The sequence below is a fragment of the Lathyrus oleraceus genome, chromosome 7 (genome assembly GCF_024323335.1).
Source record: "Lathyrus oleraceus cultivar Zhongwan6 chromosome 7, CAAS_Psat_ZW6_1.0, whole genome shotgun sequence".
NCBI classification, from domain to species: domain Eukaryota; kingdom Viridiplantae; phylum Streptophyta; class Magnoliopsida; order Fabales; family Fabaceae; genus Lathyrus; species Lathyrus oleraceus.
In genome coordinates this window covers 347,279,530-347,298,833 of record NC_066585.1, presented here as the reverse complement: position 1 = coordinate 347,298,833, position 19,304 = coordinate 347,279,530, and the positions used below count along the sequence as shown (strand labels likewise).

General features: G+C 35.3%; 1 protein-coding gene across 3 annotated transcripts; it reads right to left on the bottom strand.

Annotated features, from left to right (window-relative positions):
* On the bottom strand, window positions 1-4,554 carry LOC127105241 (uncharacterized). Of its 3 annotated transcripts, XM_051042408.1 has the most exons (16): window positions 4,430-4,554; window positions 4,079-4,328; window positions 3,838-3,921; window positions 3,103-3,176; window positions 2,956-2,989; window positions 2,742-2,800; window positions 2,487-2,601; window positions 2,136-2,173; window positions 1,901-2,022; window positions 1,718-1,773; window positions 1,328-1,604; window positions 960-1,072; window positions 786-842; window positions 601-666; window positions 439-513; window positions 1-335 (listed from the first exon to the last, which is right to left on the bottom strand). In XM_051042408.1, exons 2-16 carry the CDS (start codon window positions 4,220-4,222, stop codon window positions 273-275), a joined length of 1,377 nt encoding a protein of 458 aa, XP_050898365.1. In that variant the 5' UTR covers window positions 4,223-4,328; window positions 4,430-4,554; the 3' UTR covers window positions 1-272. The 3 variants fall into 3 exon arrangements, with proteins under 3 accessions (XP_050898365.1, XP_050898364.1, XP_050898366.1); XM_051042407.1 differs by lacking the exon at window positions 4,430-4,554 and having other exon boundaries at window positions 4,079-4,397; XM_051042409.1 differs by lacking the exon at window positions 4,430-4,554 and having other exon boundaries at window positions 1,925-2,022; window positions 4,079-4,397.
* Between the last annotated feature and the right edge of the window lie 14,750 nt (window positions 4,555-19,304).

The following is a 19,304-nucleotide window of genomic DNA, read 5'->3' as shown; positions in this document are numbered from 1 at the left end:
TAACGAATAAAACAGAACAGCTTTTACCTATTTTTTTCCAATACAAAGGAAGCACTTATTCTGTACCTGCATTAAATTAAACCTACCTTGCAAAACATGAACACTAATTAGTTCATATACAACTAGAAAATGAAGAAGGAAAAGCTATTAAAGATTAAACACATAATTAATTCAGTTAAAAATAAAAATGCTGATAAATATGGGAATGTTGATTTCTTCTTCCAAGCCTTTTGATTTTGATGATAAATTACTCTTCAGCATCATAAAAACTACTATTTTGCAGCTACTGGTGTAGAATTTTCATGTGACCCTAATGAAGTACCTTGCTCGATGCACTGAAAGAAATTAAATTCAACGTCATTCACAAGAACCGAATCAAGTACATTTCGAAAACAAGTCGAAAAATATCAACATGTAATTAATTATAATTAATAGTACCTGAAGAAGATAACCGTGAAGCCAATCCAATGTTTGAGGAAATGTTGTTGCCGATACGTTGACTACGGTCAACCCCTGTGGCATCATACGGCGAAAAATTTAGCATGATCAAAAAATTCAAGTTGAGATCGAAAAAATCCAATGTATGTTTTTGTGACATACCTGCGATGTGAAAGAGCATAGATAATCCTGTATGGTTTTCAAGTTTGCTATGAGTTTATCATGATCCTGTAAATCGAACAATAAAATTCAGAAAACTGACGAGATGAAAAGAATCCCAACATGATATACTTGTTTATGTGGCCGGCCTCTAAACGGTTCTTTGTTAAGTTTAGAATTTATAGTACCTGGTCTGGGCACTTATCGATAAATGTACGAGATGAGATCCACTCTTCGAGTAATGCCTGCAAATAAGATACGAGGAGTTTTTACTAGATTGCGTGACTTTGCTTACAAGTAAATGATGGAACCTAATAACAAAATCTTTGTAGTTATGATCGAATAAAGGACGGTAAGACAACCTTATGATCAAATTCAGCCATCTTCAAAACAATAGGCACGATTATCGGTTTTGTGCCCGACTTCTCCTTACTAATAGTTATTTTTTCGATCTCCAGTTCTTTAAGAGAAGCATCTGCATGAGAAACTAATTTTCCGTCAGAACATTAACTTTAAAATAGCATATAGCATTGCGGGAAAATAGCAGAAACTGCACCACCGAGGTTTTCATAGTGGATTAATCAAATTGCACCATGGTTTAGCGGTATCGCCGCTATTTGACAACACTTATTGAAACAAGTGTCGTGCATATTATGTTTTTTTTTAGCACAGTTTATTTCTTAGTACGGAACTAAACGGCATTAAAATATGACAAATAACAGATGCTAACCTTTAGGCTCATTGATGCTTCTAGTTAGGCCCGAGGGTGATGTGGAACTTGATGCTGCATCCACCAGGTCATCATTTACTCCCTCGTTGGAGCTCGAAATCTTGGAATCACTATTTGTCTCGTCGCCACGACCGACGTTAATACTTTCCGCGTTTGTTGAAGTATTATCATCCAATTCTGCAGACAACGGATTTATTTCTTTATTTCCTGTATTTGCAGCGCTAGGTGTTTTGTTCTCGTCTTCCACTAAATAAATGCTAGGATCCAAATGTATTCCCTGTCATTATGAAAATAAAAAAGAAAGAAAATTAGATCCCAATAAGTGATTTTGAACTGAGAAGGTGTCGGTTTTCCATCAACTTATTCATATGGTTGGTAACTACAACATACCTCAATTATAATCGGTTTTCCATCTTTCATTGCCTTTTTCAAGTCACCGCCCAAACCTAGAAATCAAATGTTCTAATAATTTAACAGATGACACAACAAGTAACTATAAAGAAAATAAAATATTCGTCGAATTATAGCTAAAAAAATCGATTATTAAATGATGACAATAGCCTAAAGCAATACATAACATGACGGAAACTTGAAAACCTTTACGAACAACCCTGCATTCTCTGCAAAACTCAGTTATTAACTCTTCCGATGAATTGAAGTCTCGGGCCCATACAGGAGTTGAAGCCAATGGCGCACTGTATCAGATACAAGAAAATAGTCAGTCAAACTTAATGTGTCTAACAGAATTTTCAATCAATACGAAAATCTTAGTCAACTTTGAGAAGAAATAAAGAAATTCAGGACATACTCTGTCGAAGTGCGCAACAATTCGTAAACCATATCTGTCTGTCAGAATCAAAAAACAAAACATCAAAATCATTTGCAAATACAAAACACTCCAAATAAAGTATCTGGTTACATCAAAATGAAATTTTTTTGTTTCCTAGCAAAACTAATCCATACCTATGAAACACTCATACGTTGGCACCGGTTATAATTTAAAAAATGAAAGTAATTGAATATAACCACTTATGTTAGTGTCTCACACTAACACGTGTCAGACACCAGATACATCTTCAATGTAATGTGTCGGTGCTACATAGATCCTTACTTTATATGATGGGAAGATGCAAATATAATAGAGACATCAAATGCTTACCTGTAACACATTTGGCAAATTTAGCCGCTGTGCAAGCTGGGTAGCGATTGTAGACTTCCCAACACACGCAGTTCCACAGACAAGGATTACCAGAGGAACTCTTTGATGGTGAAACCTGGATGAATGGTGAAAGAAGGAAAATGGAAATGAAGCCTAATCATCATTACTAAAAAAGATAACACCCTCAAAATGTCTATATGTATGCATACATATATTTCGTATAGATGGAATATACAATCACAAATGAATACAAACCTTGTCATCATCTTATAGCGATTTATGTACTCTTCTCCATATCCTCGCCGTCCCATAAGCTGCACATACAATGCTCTATTAGAATGCATCAATAGATATCTCATTATCAGCATTTCGTATCCCCACGGTACTGATATTTCAATGAGTATCCGTATCAACCGACTACATTTTTTACCCTAAAACACGCATCAAAAGACAAAAAACTTTGACGCACCTTAAATAAGTTGGCTTCCAAATCTGACTGAGAGCTGCAGCATGAAAGAGATTTTTTAACTAATTCGATTAAAATCAAGGTTAAGAAAGAAAGAATGAAAATTCAACATCGCAAAAAGAGAAAGGGAATAGAAAGGCGGTAGCATACACATCTAAAAGGCTGTTGTCTATGAGCAGCTTCTTCAGTTCGAGAGCAATTTTGATAGCTACATGGTTTGGAATCTGAAATAACAACACATAAGATTGAGACACTAAATCAAAGTAAAATCTAAATAAACAATTTTAAAAGATCAAAGGAAAATTCGTCATATAAAAGGCAAGCATTCGCCACTTAGGATTTGGCTCTCTAAAGTGAGTAGTTAAGAAATTGAGAAAATCAACGATTGATAATTTTATCGTCCGTAATTCGGTATGCATATACATATGATATTAACCATTGAATTGTTTATCAACGGTTGATATTGGTCTTATCGACAGCGGATGGTAGTCCATGCCGTGGCGCTGCCATCCTTCACATATTTTGGCCATGGCGGAGAGCAAGGTTTTAATAAACGGCCTATTAGACAAAATGGTATCGGAAGGTGTCCATTCTGATACCATTATTCTCCATTTTTGTGATACTCCGCTTTTGTGATAAAGAACAAATGGTAGTTAATTCACACCGTGACGACCCTAATCAGCGTCACAACACATGTACTGACCCAAATCACGAACGTCATTACGCGATTGTGGCCATTATTTAAACCTTGGAGGAGAGTCTAAAACCCGCCACCGATATCCGCCATGTCGCTATTTAAAAACAACAGTTGATATTACTTTCTAAAGTGAGTTATTCACATTAGAGGAGCCTTATCATGAATGAACAACAGTTAACTTATTATACCTTGGTTACAGTTAGCATTCTACTGAGCAAAAATCTGGAAAGAACATAGTAATGATCCGCATTATCACCCAACCACACCTTTACCTACAAACACAAACAAAACCCAAAAACCAAAATTAACGCAAAATCAAGTAAAAGACACAATTTTTAAACAAAAACCAAACACAATATTCAAAATTAAACAAAACCCAGATTTGAAAAATGCATAATTACAAAAGAAAAGTTGGAATTTTGATAATACCTTAACGAAATCGTATTTGGAAGAAGCGTTGCGAGAAGAGAATCTGACAGAAGGAAAGGAAGGAAATTGTTTATCATCAGTGTCTTCACTACTGACGGGGCTTGACACACCGATTGCTTTCCCTTTCTCCTTGTCCTTCTTCATCAAAGATCAATAAAAATCACTTTTTTCTCTTCTGTTTTGATTCCTCTTTGTGTAAATCTTTCTGTGATTTCACGTGCGGTTTCTCTTAACACATTCTTTTGTTTTTCTGTAAAAAAACGTTTGTTGCGAGTAAAAAACAAAGTTTGTCACAAAAATAATAATTTGTAACAAAACAATATTGTTGAAACAATCAACCTAGTAACTTACTTTTATGAAAAAATTTAGAAAATAATAATCTGTAACAAAACAATATTGTTGACTGCAATTCTCTATCCTTCCCCTCTCTCTCTCTATAAATTTTCGTATATCTTTATTTTGTTACATATTTTTTAAATATTAAAGTATGAACATTATTTCGTCCATACATTAAACTAGTTTAATATAATTATGATTTAATTGAAATACACCGATAATGTAAAAGGATTTTACACGGTCAGTTAATCATAGCCGTTGGATGTTGAAATAAGTTTGACTTTTATTTTAAAACATTTTACACTGATAGTGCATAATAATTAATCTCATATAATTAATATTCATGTTTCAGAATTTTTTTTAAAATAATCATATTTTTTAAATTAAATTCTGAAATAATTATTTTTTCAAAAAAAAATACTCATTTAATCCTAAGAGGAGGCAGACGCCAGCTCTTTTGGCGCATACTTCCAAGGCATTGCATAGAGGCGTCAGGGTTGCTGACGCATGCATGTATGCATTGGTGTATGTGTCAATGCATCTGGCGCATACACCTTAATGTTTTTTTTTTTTTTAATTTTAAATGTGTATTTAACAATTAATTAAAAAAATATATTAAAAAAAATATTTATGTTATAATAAAAATTATATGGAATCCAATGACCGACCTGATTGACAAAAATTATATGGAATTGACAAAAAATTATTTAGTCTGTCTTCGAGGTCTCCCACGATTTTTCTGAGGTGTTTGGGGTCTTTGAGTGTTGACATGATCCAATGGTGGCTGTTGTGAAGGTCTGGTGGAAGGTCCAGCGGTATTTGATAGATGTGTCATCATTTGTTCCCAATAGCTGGGGGGCTCTGGCCAACGGCGCTTCCGTAATTGAGTTCAGTGCCCATGTTGTCGTAGTTGGATCGATGTGGTTGGGTGAATTGTGGACAGTAAAGTTGCCCGAATTGGGCCATTGAATCATTTTGGAAACGAAGCAATGGTTCATGGGGTGTACTATAGTTAAACAATGATTAGGTATTTTGGTGATGAGATGTTTTGGTGGTCATTGGTGGGGGACTACGATGGCCTGAATTGTATGAATCATCTGGGCTATAGACTGTTGTGTTGGCTGTGTATAGTTGTTGGTGAATAGGGTTTGATTCTTGGTTTTGAGGTTAGGTGTGTGGCATGAATGGGTTGCGAGGTTGGGTGTATGTGGTAGGTTGATGGTGTGAGGTTGGTCGTTGGATTTGGGTGGTTTGACAATGTTGTTGGATGGAGGCTTGTTGTTGGGTGTATGATGATGAAACTAGTTGATGTGGATCAATCAAATACTTTGGCTTAGACACAAATTGTTGCATTGTAACCGACTTAAACCATGTCATATATTGTTGAGTTGGTCTAGCACCATGTATGACTGGTTTGTTTAAGATGTGTTGTCGTTGATTCCTCCAATGACGACACATCTCTTTTGTGAAACCTCTCAAGTCGGAATAATCCCATTGGATATCTACTCTTTTTTATGCCAATCTCCCAAACACGTCGGAGGTTCTGGAATTTGTTGTTGCATGCCGAACTGCAGTTTTACCCGATCACTCTGGTGCATCTCCACAATAGTGAACCGGATAATTGGTATTTTTGTTGTCCAAACTGCATCATCATCATGGTTAACCTGATGATCAAGATCTAGATATGGCCTCCAGATAAACTGTACAACAATACGACACGATCAGATGATAAATAATTTGATAATTATTTTTAAATCAAAATAGAGTTGTGTGGGAGTATTACATCGTCTGGTCCAATGTGATCCAATAGATTGCGATAGACTATTATAGCATGTTTCGGACACCTATTGTAGTTCATCCCTCTAACTGATCACCTAGATCAAAAACAATTGAAAAATATTATTTATAATTAATTGTAATATAAAGTCTAATTAATTACATGGTAAGTTTTTAAACTTACTTTGTTGCAAACGGGAATTGAATGGCTTCTCGTTTACCGGGGCGAGTGACAGCATTCTTGACCAACCACATGCTTATAGCAAACATGCGCATGAATAAAAAGTACAAGTATTTTTTTGGCATTTTTACACATCGCACTATATAGATGGGCCAAAACAGTTGAACCCCAACTATATATGCTTACCTTATTTATGTTTCGTAACAATAGTAAATCCATAATATTTACCGTATTACTAGTACTTTCGGGAAATAAAAAATTACCAAATAAAATCATGATATAACACCGAGCTTTAATTATTTTTTCGTACTCAGTAGATTCTTCAGTTAATGTTATACTCAAATAATATTGTTTGAGATATCTTAAATTAATACCTTGCCCCCTAGCTTGATCGGATGTCTCTCCCGGAGCTTGGTCGTCACACAAAGGGGCACCCAATAATTCATTGCAAATAGAGTCATCATGGTTAACTCTATCATTCATGGCCTTACCATCGATACGTAGACCCAACAACATGTAGACGTCCTCAAGTGTGACGGTACACTCACCGAAAGGAAGGTGAAATGTGTGGGTCTCGGGTTTCCATCTCTCCAACAAAGCAAGAATAAATTTGTAGTCAACCGAGTACGAGACTATGTTGGGGAGATTTCCAAAACCACATCCTTGAATATATGGTTCTATCAAAGGATCATGGCGTACATATTCATGTACACGACATCGAAATTATTTTGGGTCCTAATAAAACATAAGTAAGAAATAAAATAAGAAGAAGTAATATATAGTAAAAACATAGATAAGAAATATATACGAAATAAGTAAGAAGAAGTAATAACATACAAATGTCGAGATATTGTCGATTGTTCCTCGATGTTCATCACCCATAGTCAATAGAGACATAATGTTGCAGAGGTTGAGTGTTGCAGAGGTTGAGTGTGATAAAGATGGAGTGTTGCAGAGGTTGAGTGTGGTAAAGATGGAGTGTTGTGAATTGGTTCCTTATTTATAGATGAGTAAGTGTTGCAGAGGTTGAATAGGTACGCAGCATGTGAAGCATTGGATAGGGTGCATGCATGGGACAAGGGTGTAGGATCCTAAGGCTACGGTGCATGCTTGCTTTATGACATGCAGGGTCACATGCACCAAGGCTAGTGGCACATGCATGTCTTTTTATGCATGCTAGGAAGAGGCGCCTAAGGCTAGGCTGCATGCCTTGCTTTATGCACCATTGGAATGGGCGCCTACCTTGGATTATTAGGGTAGAGATTCCTTGTGTGTGCAAGTGCATGCTTTAGTGTTAAGCATAGATTCTTTATGTGCAGAGATTCCTTCCAGGCTCATGCATTGTATTATCTTATCTCTGCATGGATTCTTTGCATTACATTGTCTTGTCTTTGCAGATGAATTGCGTGATCAATGCATACACTGTTTACCCTATTTAATTGCATGTGAATAACAGATCAATGCATTCACCATCAGTAGAAACACTAAAGTTACATTTAAAAAAATGTCTTTCTCACCACATTACATGATCAATGCCAATATCGAAGGTGAAATGTTTGAGCATCAATTATTCAGTTTTTGTTTTTGCAACACAAAAGTAACTCAGTTTACAATAAATCGACAATCAAACTTTTCACATCTAAAACAAAGAATAGAAAAGAAATTGCAGTACAATCCTATGGGCCAAGTCATCTTTAAAAATCTGGTGTGGTTTACAGACAACCAAGTAAAGTTTTATCAGAAGAAGATTCAAGATGATGACGATGTTCATCATATGTTTATCAGTCACGAACAATCTGGGTACAACAATATAGAGTTATATATATTACCACAGCAACAACAACAACAAGTGTCTCAGTTCATTGATCAGTCACAATTGTTTTGTGAAACTGATGACGACGATAAAGATGAGGTCAATATTGTAGATGAGGAAGAAGAAGAAGTCGAGTTTTTAGTTGATTCAATGGTGAATGATGATGAAGAAGAAGAGTCATTACCAGCTAGTCATGTATATTGTCCACCTCAACACATGACAAGCTTGAATTTGGGTGCCGATGAACCTTCATTAGATATATTTTACAATCCTTATGTGTAAATTCAAGGATCTTTGAAAGAAGGAGACACATTTCACACAAAAGAATATTGTGTAAAAGTTATTAAAAAGTTTCACATGGAACTATCAGCTGATTACAAAGTTGATAGAACTAATGCAATGAGGTACAAAATTTATTGTCGAAACGAGCACTATCTTTTCAAGTTGTCAGCTTCGTACCGGAAGAGGAGTGATTCTTGGGAGATTAGATCCATGGGTCCAGTTCGCACATGCATGCTCACGAACCCAATGCCAGACCATCGGAAACTTAGCTCTTAGTTAATATGCAATGAAATTTTGTCTATCATTAGTGACAATACGTTGTTAAATGTGAGTACAATAATCTCGCATATTGTAGCACAATACAACTATACTTCATCATATAGGAAGGCTTGTATAGCTAGGATAAAGGTGGTTAAAAAAATGTATGGAAATTGGGAGGAGTCTTACAAACAACTTATAAAATACTTGTTGGCTCTTAAACAGTATGCTCCAGGGACTATTGTCAAGTTGGGAACGTTGTCGGCGTATACACCAGACAGGACTTGTGCTATTGGAAATGGAATACTTCACTGTCTCTTCTGGGCGTATCAACCATGCATCAAAGGTTTTGTTTTCTGTAAACCTATTATACAAATTGATGGTACATGGTTTTACGGGAAATATAAAGGAACGTTACTGATGGCAGTGGCACAAGATGGCAACAACAACATTTTTCCAATCGCTTTTGCCCTTGTTGAATGGGAGACTGCTGAGGGATGGAGTTTTTGTTGGTGTAAGCCCTAGAGGCCAATACTTTTGGTACTTGTATCGAATTATTTATTAATAATAAAAGGCATTTTCTTTATTATGGTTGATTAATAAAGTCCCTGGAATAGATAGCCCGTTTAATGTATTAAGTGTGACTTAATCATGAGAGCATATTAAACATAAGGACATTATTCTTAAAGTATCCGTAGTCGAGCTTTAGTGTGAAGTGGGATAACATTAAAGCATTAAGACTATTATGTTTGTAGATTGATGATCACATCTCATGGATCATGGATAAAGAGTTATCAAGTCTTAAACATAGGTATGAACATTAGGAGTAATAATTGTGCCGGATTGACCCGCTATGAGAATACTATATAGAAAGTTATGCAAAGTGTCATAAGTTATTCTCATGGTGATAATAGTGTATACCACTCTTCGACCTGAAACCACTATGGATCCTCGATGTAGAGTCGAGTGCTTTATTGTTGATCCAACGTTGTTTGTAACTGGATAACCATAAAGACAGTTGATGGGTACTCCAAAAAGCATGCTGAGGGACATGAGTGTCCTAGATGGAATTTGCCCATCCTGCGTAATAGGATAAATGTTTATGGGCCCAATATTGATCTGGACAAGGATGACACGGTCTATACCTTGTGTTCAATATAGACATAAGGGCAAAAGGGTAATTATATACATAATTATTATCACAGGAGGTTTTGTCAGATCACATGACATTTTCGTGTCTTGGGTAGCAGTGATGTGTTGCTAGATATCGCTCACTGTTTATTATGTTAAATGCGTGATTTAATATAATTGCCAACGTCGCGAAAACCTACAGGGTCACACACAAAGGACGGATTGATGAGAGATAGAGTAACTAAGGAACATCGTAAGGTACGGTGCACTTAAGTGGAATACGAAATATGGTAAGGTACTAAATACTTAAGTGGTTTTGGCATATTATGAGATATGGGCCAAAATACACTTAAGTGGGCTTTTTAGCTTGAAGCCCACACAAGTGGTTCTATAAATAGAACCCCTTGGGTAGAAGCATTGTTACTCCACTCAGACTGAAATTCAAGTGAAGACTTGGAATTTCGTTTCCCTCTCTCTCTCTCTCATTCAAAGCCTTCATTCGTACCAGCTAGCACTGAGATTGAAGGAACCCGTTCGTGTGGACTGAGTAGAGACGTTGTCATCGTTCAACGTTCGTGATCGTTCCGTGGATTTGTATCCAAGGTTTTGATTGTTACAAGAGATCTGCACCAAAGGTTTGAATCGCCACAAGAGGTAACGATTCTATCACTGATCATGCTCATTCGTAAGGATCACTAAATGGAGAAATTTTTAAATCCCGTTGCACCTTGGATGGCAATTCTCCTTCAGTGGTATCAGAGCCACTTACGAAACCATGAATCTGATAACTGTTTTTGTTCTGTATTAATATGATTAAAGACAGAATGAATCAAAGATTAAATTGAGATCGATCAAGTTACATATATATGATATATGTAATCCTGATGCAAAATACATTATATATGATATAGTGTTCTCGTTTCGTTCATTCAAACACTCAATGATTGTTTTCCTTTGAGCGATCAATGGTCGTTTGCTTCTTGATCCGACATTAGTATGGTGAAGCAATGATGTGTTGATCAATCATACTGAATTAACAATAGAGATGTGTTTGACGGTCTGAAATTGGTGCATCAGGGTTAGTGATGGCACAAGGGTTGTGTTGTCAGAGAGTTATGTGATTGGGGTTTGACTGCACAAGAGTTGTGCTTTCTAAACACTTTTTGGAACAGTGTTAACCGGTTAACGCATATGGTTAACCGGTTAACGCAATACGGAATAAAAATTTTGAGTTTTTCAAACAGTGTTAACCGGTTAACGATTTTGGTTAACCGGTTAATGCAAGGCGGAAAACCGTTTTCCAAGACATTTTCAAACAGTGTTAACCGGTTAACGCATTTGGTTAACCGGTTAACGCAAGGCAGAAAAGAATTTTTGAACAGATTTCAAACAGTGTTAACCGGTTAACGCATATGGTTAACCGGTTAACGCAAGGCAAAATTCACCCGTTCAGCTAACTCAGTGCTTTAAAAGTATCAAGTGTTGATGCGAAAAGCGACATTGATTTTAAATGAATTGTTCATTAAAATGTGGTGATCGGTTGTCGAGATTTAATTTGATTTTAATTAATTAAAGGAATTAATAATAATAATAAAGTGTTTATTATTGTCTTGTGGTGATCGGTTATGACCTTAGTTTTCCTTTATTCTGCTTTGGGTTTTAAAATACGACCTGCGTGTCGTGCCTCTCTCTTTGTCTCCCAAATGTAACTTCTTTTTCTCATCTCACTCCCTCGTATGTAAAACGAGTTTCTTTTGTAATGTAATGATATGAAGAAAGCAAAGAAGTCAGTGCCAAAGGAGGACAACCTTGAAGATCTTGCTTGGAGAAGCTTAGATCGTTGTTAGGTTAACTTAGGTTCTCTCATTGGCTTGGGAGAACAATTGCGCTAGGGGCCATAACTGTTTCATTATGTTTGTATGTATGTTGATGCATGTGAATGTATGTTGATGCATGTGAGAGACGGTTTATATGATAAACAAGCCGGTGAGATCAGAAAAATTGCAATTCCCTCAAAATAAATATTAAGTTTATGCTTTCCAAGTTTTAACACTCATCAAGACTAGTATCGAATAATGTAGGTTTCGCCTACGCGAGGTGCATGTTCTATATTAGTAAGGTGCGATGGGATAATTGTAATATCCAACTGTTAAAACAATGGGTCAAACTTAACTAAACAAATTATAATAAGATTATATATATATGTTTAGAAGCAAGAGATGGGAATGATCCATATGATGGATTGGAATAAGGAGTTATTCACCCAACTGAAATTTTCGAGAGTTGTATGAGATACAATTGGAAGAAGTTCCTACCTAAATAACCTAGTTTCGTGTAATCCGCCTACGCGGACTTAGAACGAATTGAAATATGGATCTCGACCCACTAGAAAATCTTCCAACGGGATTTTCCGAATCAAATGATGAGGGTCATTTGTTTTGAATAAAATAGTGGAAGCATGTTTAATTAAAGGCCTAATTAAATATGTCAATGATACTTATATTTTCATTAATCCTTATATAGATAACCATGACAACAAACACCTCTAACAACATATTGCGATCAAACCTTGAGAAGGAAAAATTGTCTGGGACAAATTTTCTGGATTGGTACCGAAACATGAGGATTGTCCTCAAACATGATAAAGGGAAAGGCAAGGAAGTTGCCAAACCCAAACCCACTATTGCTGCTTTGAAGCCTAGTGGAAGCATAGAAAAAGAAGGCACCTGCTTCCATTGCGGTAAGACCGCACACTGGAAGAGGAACTGCCCAAAGTACCTGAAAGATAGGAAACATGATAAATATATACAAAGTGCTTATTTAAATATAGGTCATGCTAACTCGTCTCTGGAACACTAGTTAAGAACTTTAAATAAAAAAATATTATATATTTAATTCATTAAATACACACAATATTCTTTTAAAAAGTTAATTATTTATATTTTTAAAGTATTGAATTTACATATTTTTTATAAAAACTTTTTTTTAATTTTTTAAAGAATGCTCAATGATGTGATCTTCGTCGAACTGATGTAATAATGATCGATGATGTGATCCTCGCGGGTTAAAACCAGGTTGTGGTATAATTTGCATATATTTTTTTATTTTTTATTTATTAACCAAATTTTATTGCTTTTTGAAACTAATTTATATAATTTCATTTTAACTAGCGTTCAAACTGACACTTTCGTGTCTGTTTGTCCGCTTTTATAATAGACACGCACGAATGAAAATATAAATGTAATTTTTTTGTTTGATTTTTAGTGCATGTCCATGTTAGAGTCGTCTTTGAAGGCGTGCAAGGCGACCTACAACACAGGAACTCACATTTTTTTAATGATTAAACTATAACAAAAAAGACTACATACACATCATTCACATTTAAATAGGATCTCTTAAAAATAACTCATGACTCAAATAAAATTAACTTAAAATTTTTACACAAGACCTCTCAAAAGTTTGAAACGACTCTAGCCCATCTGTTTTTTTACTATACACATACGTAAAATTTTAAACATAATTTTTTTGTTTTATTTTCTTTAATATACTATGTATTTTGTCCCATTCTTCTCCGTAAGAAAGAAATTTTTAAAAAGAAAATATAAATATTAAAATAAAAATGGAAAGAGATGTTATTAGAGAGAGAAAATATTATAGAAGTTAAAATAAAAATGGAAAAAAAAATTTATATAAAAAAAGAAGAAATTGCATACCTATAATTATTGTTAAAAATTTCAAAGCGTAAAATTAGAATGAAGGAGTCAGTTGTCTTTAATAGACATTCTGAAGGTGAGAAAACACAAGAAGAGGGGTTGAATTGTGTTGACTTTTCTCTTTCAAAAAATTTCTTCTTTTGCTTCTGATTGATCTCAATCAGATTCTGAACACTTAGTTCAGAGTCTAACTCATAAATACTAGGATTGTTTCTGAAAGTCCTTATCAGATTTTGAATCGGAATCTGACTTAGAGTTGTAGAGTTGATATCAACGAATTATTAGTTTAAATGCAGAGAAAATAAAGCGTAACACAAGAAGTTATCATGGTTCCTCTCATAACTTGAGAGTATCTCAGTCCCCTTGTACTTCTAAGGAATTTTTACTATAGCCAAATCTGATTACAAACGCTCAAGCACAAAGTAAGAGACTTTCAATGCTCAAATCCTCGAGTAAAAAACTTTTATACTCAAGCACACAAGCAAGAGACTTCCAATACTCAAATCCTCAAGTAAGAGATTTATATGCTCAAGTACACAAGCAAGAGACTTCAATTGCTTAAACCCTTAAGTAAGAGACTTCTACACTCAATTACACAAGCAAGAGACTTATGACTCTAATAAATTGTTAAGAGATTTAGGGTAAAAACCACACTTGATACAAAATCAGAGGTGTAGATAAAATACAAGTTGTTAAGACTCTTAAGACTCTAAGAAATTCTAAAATATACAGTTGATAAGATATTTTAAGTCCTAGCTAATTTGACAGAGTAATTTCTCCTTGAAATGTCAAGGTTCAGAGTCTTATAATATAGTGTATTAGTTTTCTTCTTCAAGCCCATCTGCTTCTTATATAGATAGAAGAAAAAGAAATGTTGGAAGACTTTCACCAAAAAGTTGGATAACATTTTTACTTGATTGGACACATAAAAAAACACCTTTTTACAAGAGGAGTTATCTGTTGAATCGCAGATAACAATGAAGAGATTTCTCCTTAAGTCTTCATATGAATAAAAGATCTCCGAGTCTGTCAGATTTTCTTCGATTGAAATGATAAGACATCCTTTAGAGGTTGAATTTATTCAGACTGCATTCTTCAGAGGTTGATCTCTTTAGAGTCTTCTGCGTGGCTTTTGAAGCTTCCGAGTCTGGATCACCAAAGACTGTCTCTCTTCAGTGTTGACTTCTTCAGAGTCTAGATCTTCCATCAGAGCCATAGTCTTTAGAAGTGATCTTCAGAGTTAGAGCCTGAACTTCAGATTTAGAATCTTCAAGCTTCTCTTCATCTATTTTTAGTCTTATAAACTTGCACACTTGAACATATGTTACAATACGCAATTGTTTTTTAAATACTTTGTTATCATCAAAACCTAAGGGATATGGTAGTAACTAATTTTGTTCCAATAATCTCCCCATTTTTTATTATGACAAACATAAGTATTTAAGAATAATGGTTGTTAATTTAATTAACATGCTAACTTCAGAGTCTAAGGTTTGTAAGCTCCCCATGAGTCTGATAGTCTATAAGGAGAGGTTTGTAAGCTCCCTATAAGTCCTATCCAGGTTAATTGAATTCCTTTGAAGGCATAATCTTTAAATATTAAATACATATTATATTTCTCCCCCTTTTGTAATCTACAAAAAGTAATATCAAGGAAAGAAAAGATTCAGGATTTGTCATCCCCTTTAGTCATCAGTTAAAGATAGTGTGCAAGTTAAAAAATGTGATGTTTAATAAATGACTTGACTAGTTGGAAAGATTCTGCAGAACACGAGTTATTCCAATCTATTATAAGCCTATGAGACATAGCAGTAAAACCTTTGAAAGGGAGTCTGAAGACCAAGAAAGAATATCTCTCTTGATTCCATTGGTGTACATTAAACTAGACAGCTTTATCTTTTTCCCATTTTCCCTATAAAAGTCAGTTTAGAACATGCAAAAATGCATTCCTCCTTTTTTTCATTAAACTTCTATCTTGATCAGAATGAGCAAATTAGGTGAAAATACCATGAGTGATTTCTTAGAAGAAGTTAAGAAGACTTTGAAGGTTCAGAAAGATGACCGAATCAACTCTTCCAAAGTTGTTGGAACTTCTGTTGAAGCAAGTAGGGTTGGAAGAACATCAGAGACAAGGATGAAGAACCCCAAGAAGAAAGAGTCATCTGATGATGAGTGGGATGAGAACTACAACAACTTCCTCATGTTAGGAGGATGGTCTGATGACCAAGTTTGAGTAGCCTCTTGTATTTCTCTTTTAATTTTCAAAGACTTGTAATCCTTTATCATTTAATAATAAGGATATATTTTCCCATAGCTTTGTTTAAATCTCTTTCCAACCATCAAAGTCATGTGTGTGCAGTGAATTAAAAAAACAATTGCACAAACTTATACTAACTGATGTCACGGGAGATTGTCAAAAACATCACAGTCTTTATCCCAATATTGATGTAGCTCAGAGATAGAGCAAATAAACACAAACTGAAAACTTAACAAATATAAGACTGATCGTTGACTGATGAGTCTATCAGATGATGACTGCAAGTGCACAACCTATCATGTAGTTTTAAAAGATTATCGAACCCATAAAGACTAATAGTCAAACTAATGTCATCTATTGTTACAGTGCAAAGCTAAGGCTAAAGGTTATAAGGTTATGAACGAGAATAAAAGTACTAATTTCTAACGGTTTAAAAGTTATGATAAAAACGAGTCTGAAATATGGATTCTATGTTCCTAAGGGCTTAGGTAGAATTAGGGCACTAAATATGATTCTATTGTGTTATGTAGAAAATATCGACTTAAAGGTCCTGTCTCACACTCTCGCGCTATCGACAAAGATCACACCTCTTAACCACATGATTTTTCTCTCGCTCGCCCGTTTTAATTAGAAAGCGTACTTTAAAAGTAAATGAGATCTTAAACGATGCCTAAAGCGTTCTCGTTGTTTTTAGGATCAATGCCTAGTTTCCACTATCTGATTCCTTCCTCACACTCTCGCGCTATCGGACTGAACCTTGATTTATTCCACACTCTCGTGCCAAAACAATAAAACATACAATTGGAAACCAAATCCAAAACATAATTAAATTATATATTTACGCCTATTATTTCTATCGAGTCCCGTCGATATCGACAGTCCTCATACGGCGGACTCAAGATAATTTAGCAAGGCATGGTATTAATTGAGAGAAGCATGATTAAGGTATTCAAAACTAAGAATGGCATGGCATGAAAGTAAAAAAAATAGTAAAACATACAAATATTAAAAACGGTAAAAAAACCTGAAATTGCGTAAAGTAAAACTTGAATTACTTTGAACTTGAAAATAAAGGTAAGCTTGTTCTTAATCCAAATTACAAATGGTACGGAAAATAAAAAAGGTGTGACAATCCCTCGATGTGAGTTATTGCCACTTTACAAGTAATTTTCTGCCTAAAACTAAGACGGAATTTTGACAGAGCTTTCGTGCAAATTCAATGGACGCCTAACACTCCAAAAATGGCTATATATATATATATATATATATATATATATATATATATATATATATATATATATATATATATATATATATATATATATATATATATATATATATATATATATATATATATATATATAGTTCATAGGCTTGGTAACTGTCTTGAACATGCAGACTTAGTGGAGGGAGAAGTGGTTGAAAACCTGCTAAGAAATTGCCCCACTAGCGCAATTTTGTTTCTGCATGAAGATGGCGAACGCCATTGCCTTGCTCATTAAATAACATGGCAGGCAGTGGGGATGGCAAACACCATCTAGTAGGTGGCGAACGCCATCTACTCAGAATAGCCAAAACTAGTTCTTTTGCTCCACTTTAGCTCCTTTTTCGCTTCTTTTCCGCGAGGCTTCCAAATCTCCAATGAAATCGGCTAACAACTGCAAAATAAATAAAACGGAAGTAAAAGGCGATAAAATCCATAAAAACAAAGACGGATAACATGTGAAATAAGCCTAAAAACACGATACAATTTCTCGTTATCAAATTCCCCCATACTTAGACTGTTGCTTGTCCTCAAGCAATCATCCAACGCACATGATAAACGATTAAACATGATGCCTGGAACATAGGCATGACGACACTCTAAGTAGTACGAGACTGCTAGGCTAATGCTAGATAAATAGGTACTAGATAACAATAAAAAGGATATCGTAGTGACACACATCCGTATTTCACGGGCAAAAACTCCCTCCTATGAAAAACCAATTCGAATCATGCCATTATAACTCGACCTACATTCTTTGTTCTTTTTCAACCTCTTTTACATTCTAACGCAATCACATTAAGTCCGTTATCCATACACTTTCAAGGCAGGTGAACCTGTCAGTGACTATGATCTCGTTTTCAACTTTTTCGCACTTACTAAGCAAATTTTGCTTAAGTATCAACTGAATTTTTAAGAGTTCGTACCGTTAAGCTAAATGATCGGGTGAGGATCACCTAAATTATAAGGGACAAATCTTATCACAAATTTTTTTCTTTCAATATATGTATTTTTTTCTTTGCTTGAGATTATACACTTATTTGTATCGGCTTCCTTACTCATGTGTGTTTTATGATGGTGTTGACCGCTAGTATAAACTACTCAAGGGGATACTTAAAGAAACTTAGAATTAAGGTCTTGGCATAATGGTTATTCAAATCAATGTCGCATACTTAGGGAATTTAGGGTGTTAGGACGGTACCGACATTATCGACACTTTCCCAAGTCTATCTAACAAAGCCTAAAATGAGAAACAAACTATACTATAGGTGTGTCATGCCATTGAATCAGAACAATTTTTTTTTTAGCATTGGGTGTCAAATCTAAGGGAATTTTCAAACAAAAGAAAAATATCATGCAATAGGACTGGACAACACATGTATGACTCGACCAAAAATAATGAAAATTAAAAAAATTAAAATAGTAAATAATAGAAAAGCGGTAAAGCTCCTCCCCTATGCTTGAACCAAACATTATCCTCAATGTTTTAGTGTAAGACGGAGAAAGGAGTAGTGAAACATGTAAGGGGCTCAATGATGTCGGTCGCGGCCTCTGTGTCATACAAAACCTCCTCTATCGAATGCATGATGGGGCACATGTTGCATGTACTCCCCCATACCTGCCACTTCCATGAGCACTTCGTTCATCTGCTCGGTGAGGCACCCACGTTTATCTCGGTCCTCTAGACAAAGTCAAGTTGAGTCTCTATGATCTGATCAATGGTGACTGTCATCTCCTCATGCTGCCTCTGAATATTCCTAAGTAGAACATTGCGGTCTGCATCGACATTATTCTGATGTCTAAGCTCACTTAGGATGTCATCAAGAGTTGTCCTCATGGTGGTGTAGTCATACTCCTCACGGGGCTGATATCCGGATGAGGTACCTGCAAAAGAGTCAGGGAAAACATGTGTGGTGTGTGAATAGGTGCTAGTCTGGGGAGTATCTTGCTCCATATGATCAGGCTCAGGGGCAGTAATATCAAAAGTCCAATTAGCACTCATTCGCACATCGATGCATGTGGCGCAAGGTAAAGTAACTCCCATAACCTCTCGGTTACTAATCATCAGAAAATATTTGTCGTTAGGTTTATTCTTGATAAGGCGCATGCTACGAAAACAGTCAAGGTCGGCAAAAGGAGTCTTTAATGGCTCAAGCGTAGCCAACTCCGTACCTAAGTTCAACGCAAGGGCTATAAATTTAATCATCCCTCCAAC

Excerpts from the sequence above, each read along its gene's own strand:
- LOC127105241 (XM_051042408.1), bottom strand. The coding sequence starts at position 4,222 with ATGAAGAAGGACAAGGAGAAAGGGAAAGCAATCGGTGTGTCAAGCCCC. Across the intron at positions 1,774-1,900 it reads TCAAGTTTCCGTCATGTTAT|GTTTGGGCGGTGACTTGAAA; the intron begins GTATTGCTTTAG and ends TTTGATTTCTAG. Across the intron at positions 843-959 it reads TGGCTGAATTTGATCATAAG|GCATTACTCGAAGAGTGGAT; the intron begins GTTGTCTTACCG and ends TCTTATTTGCAG.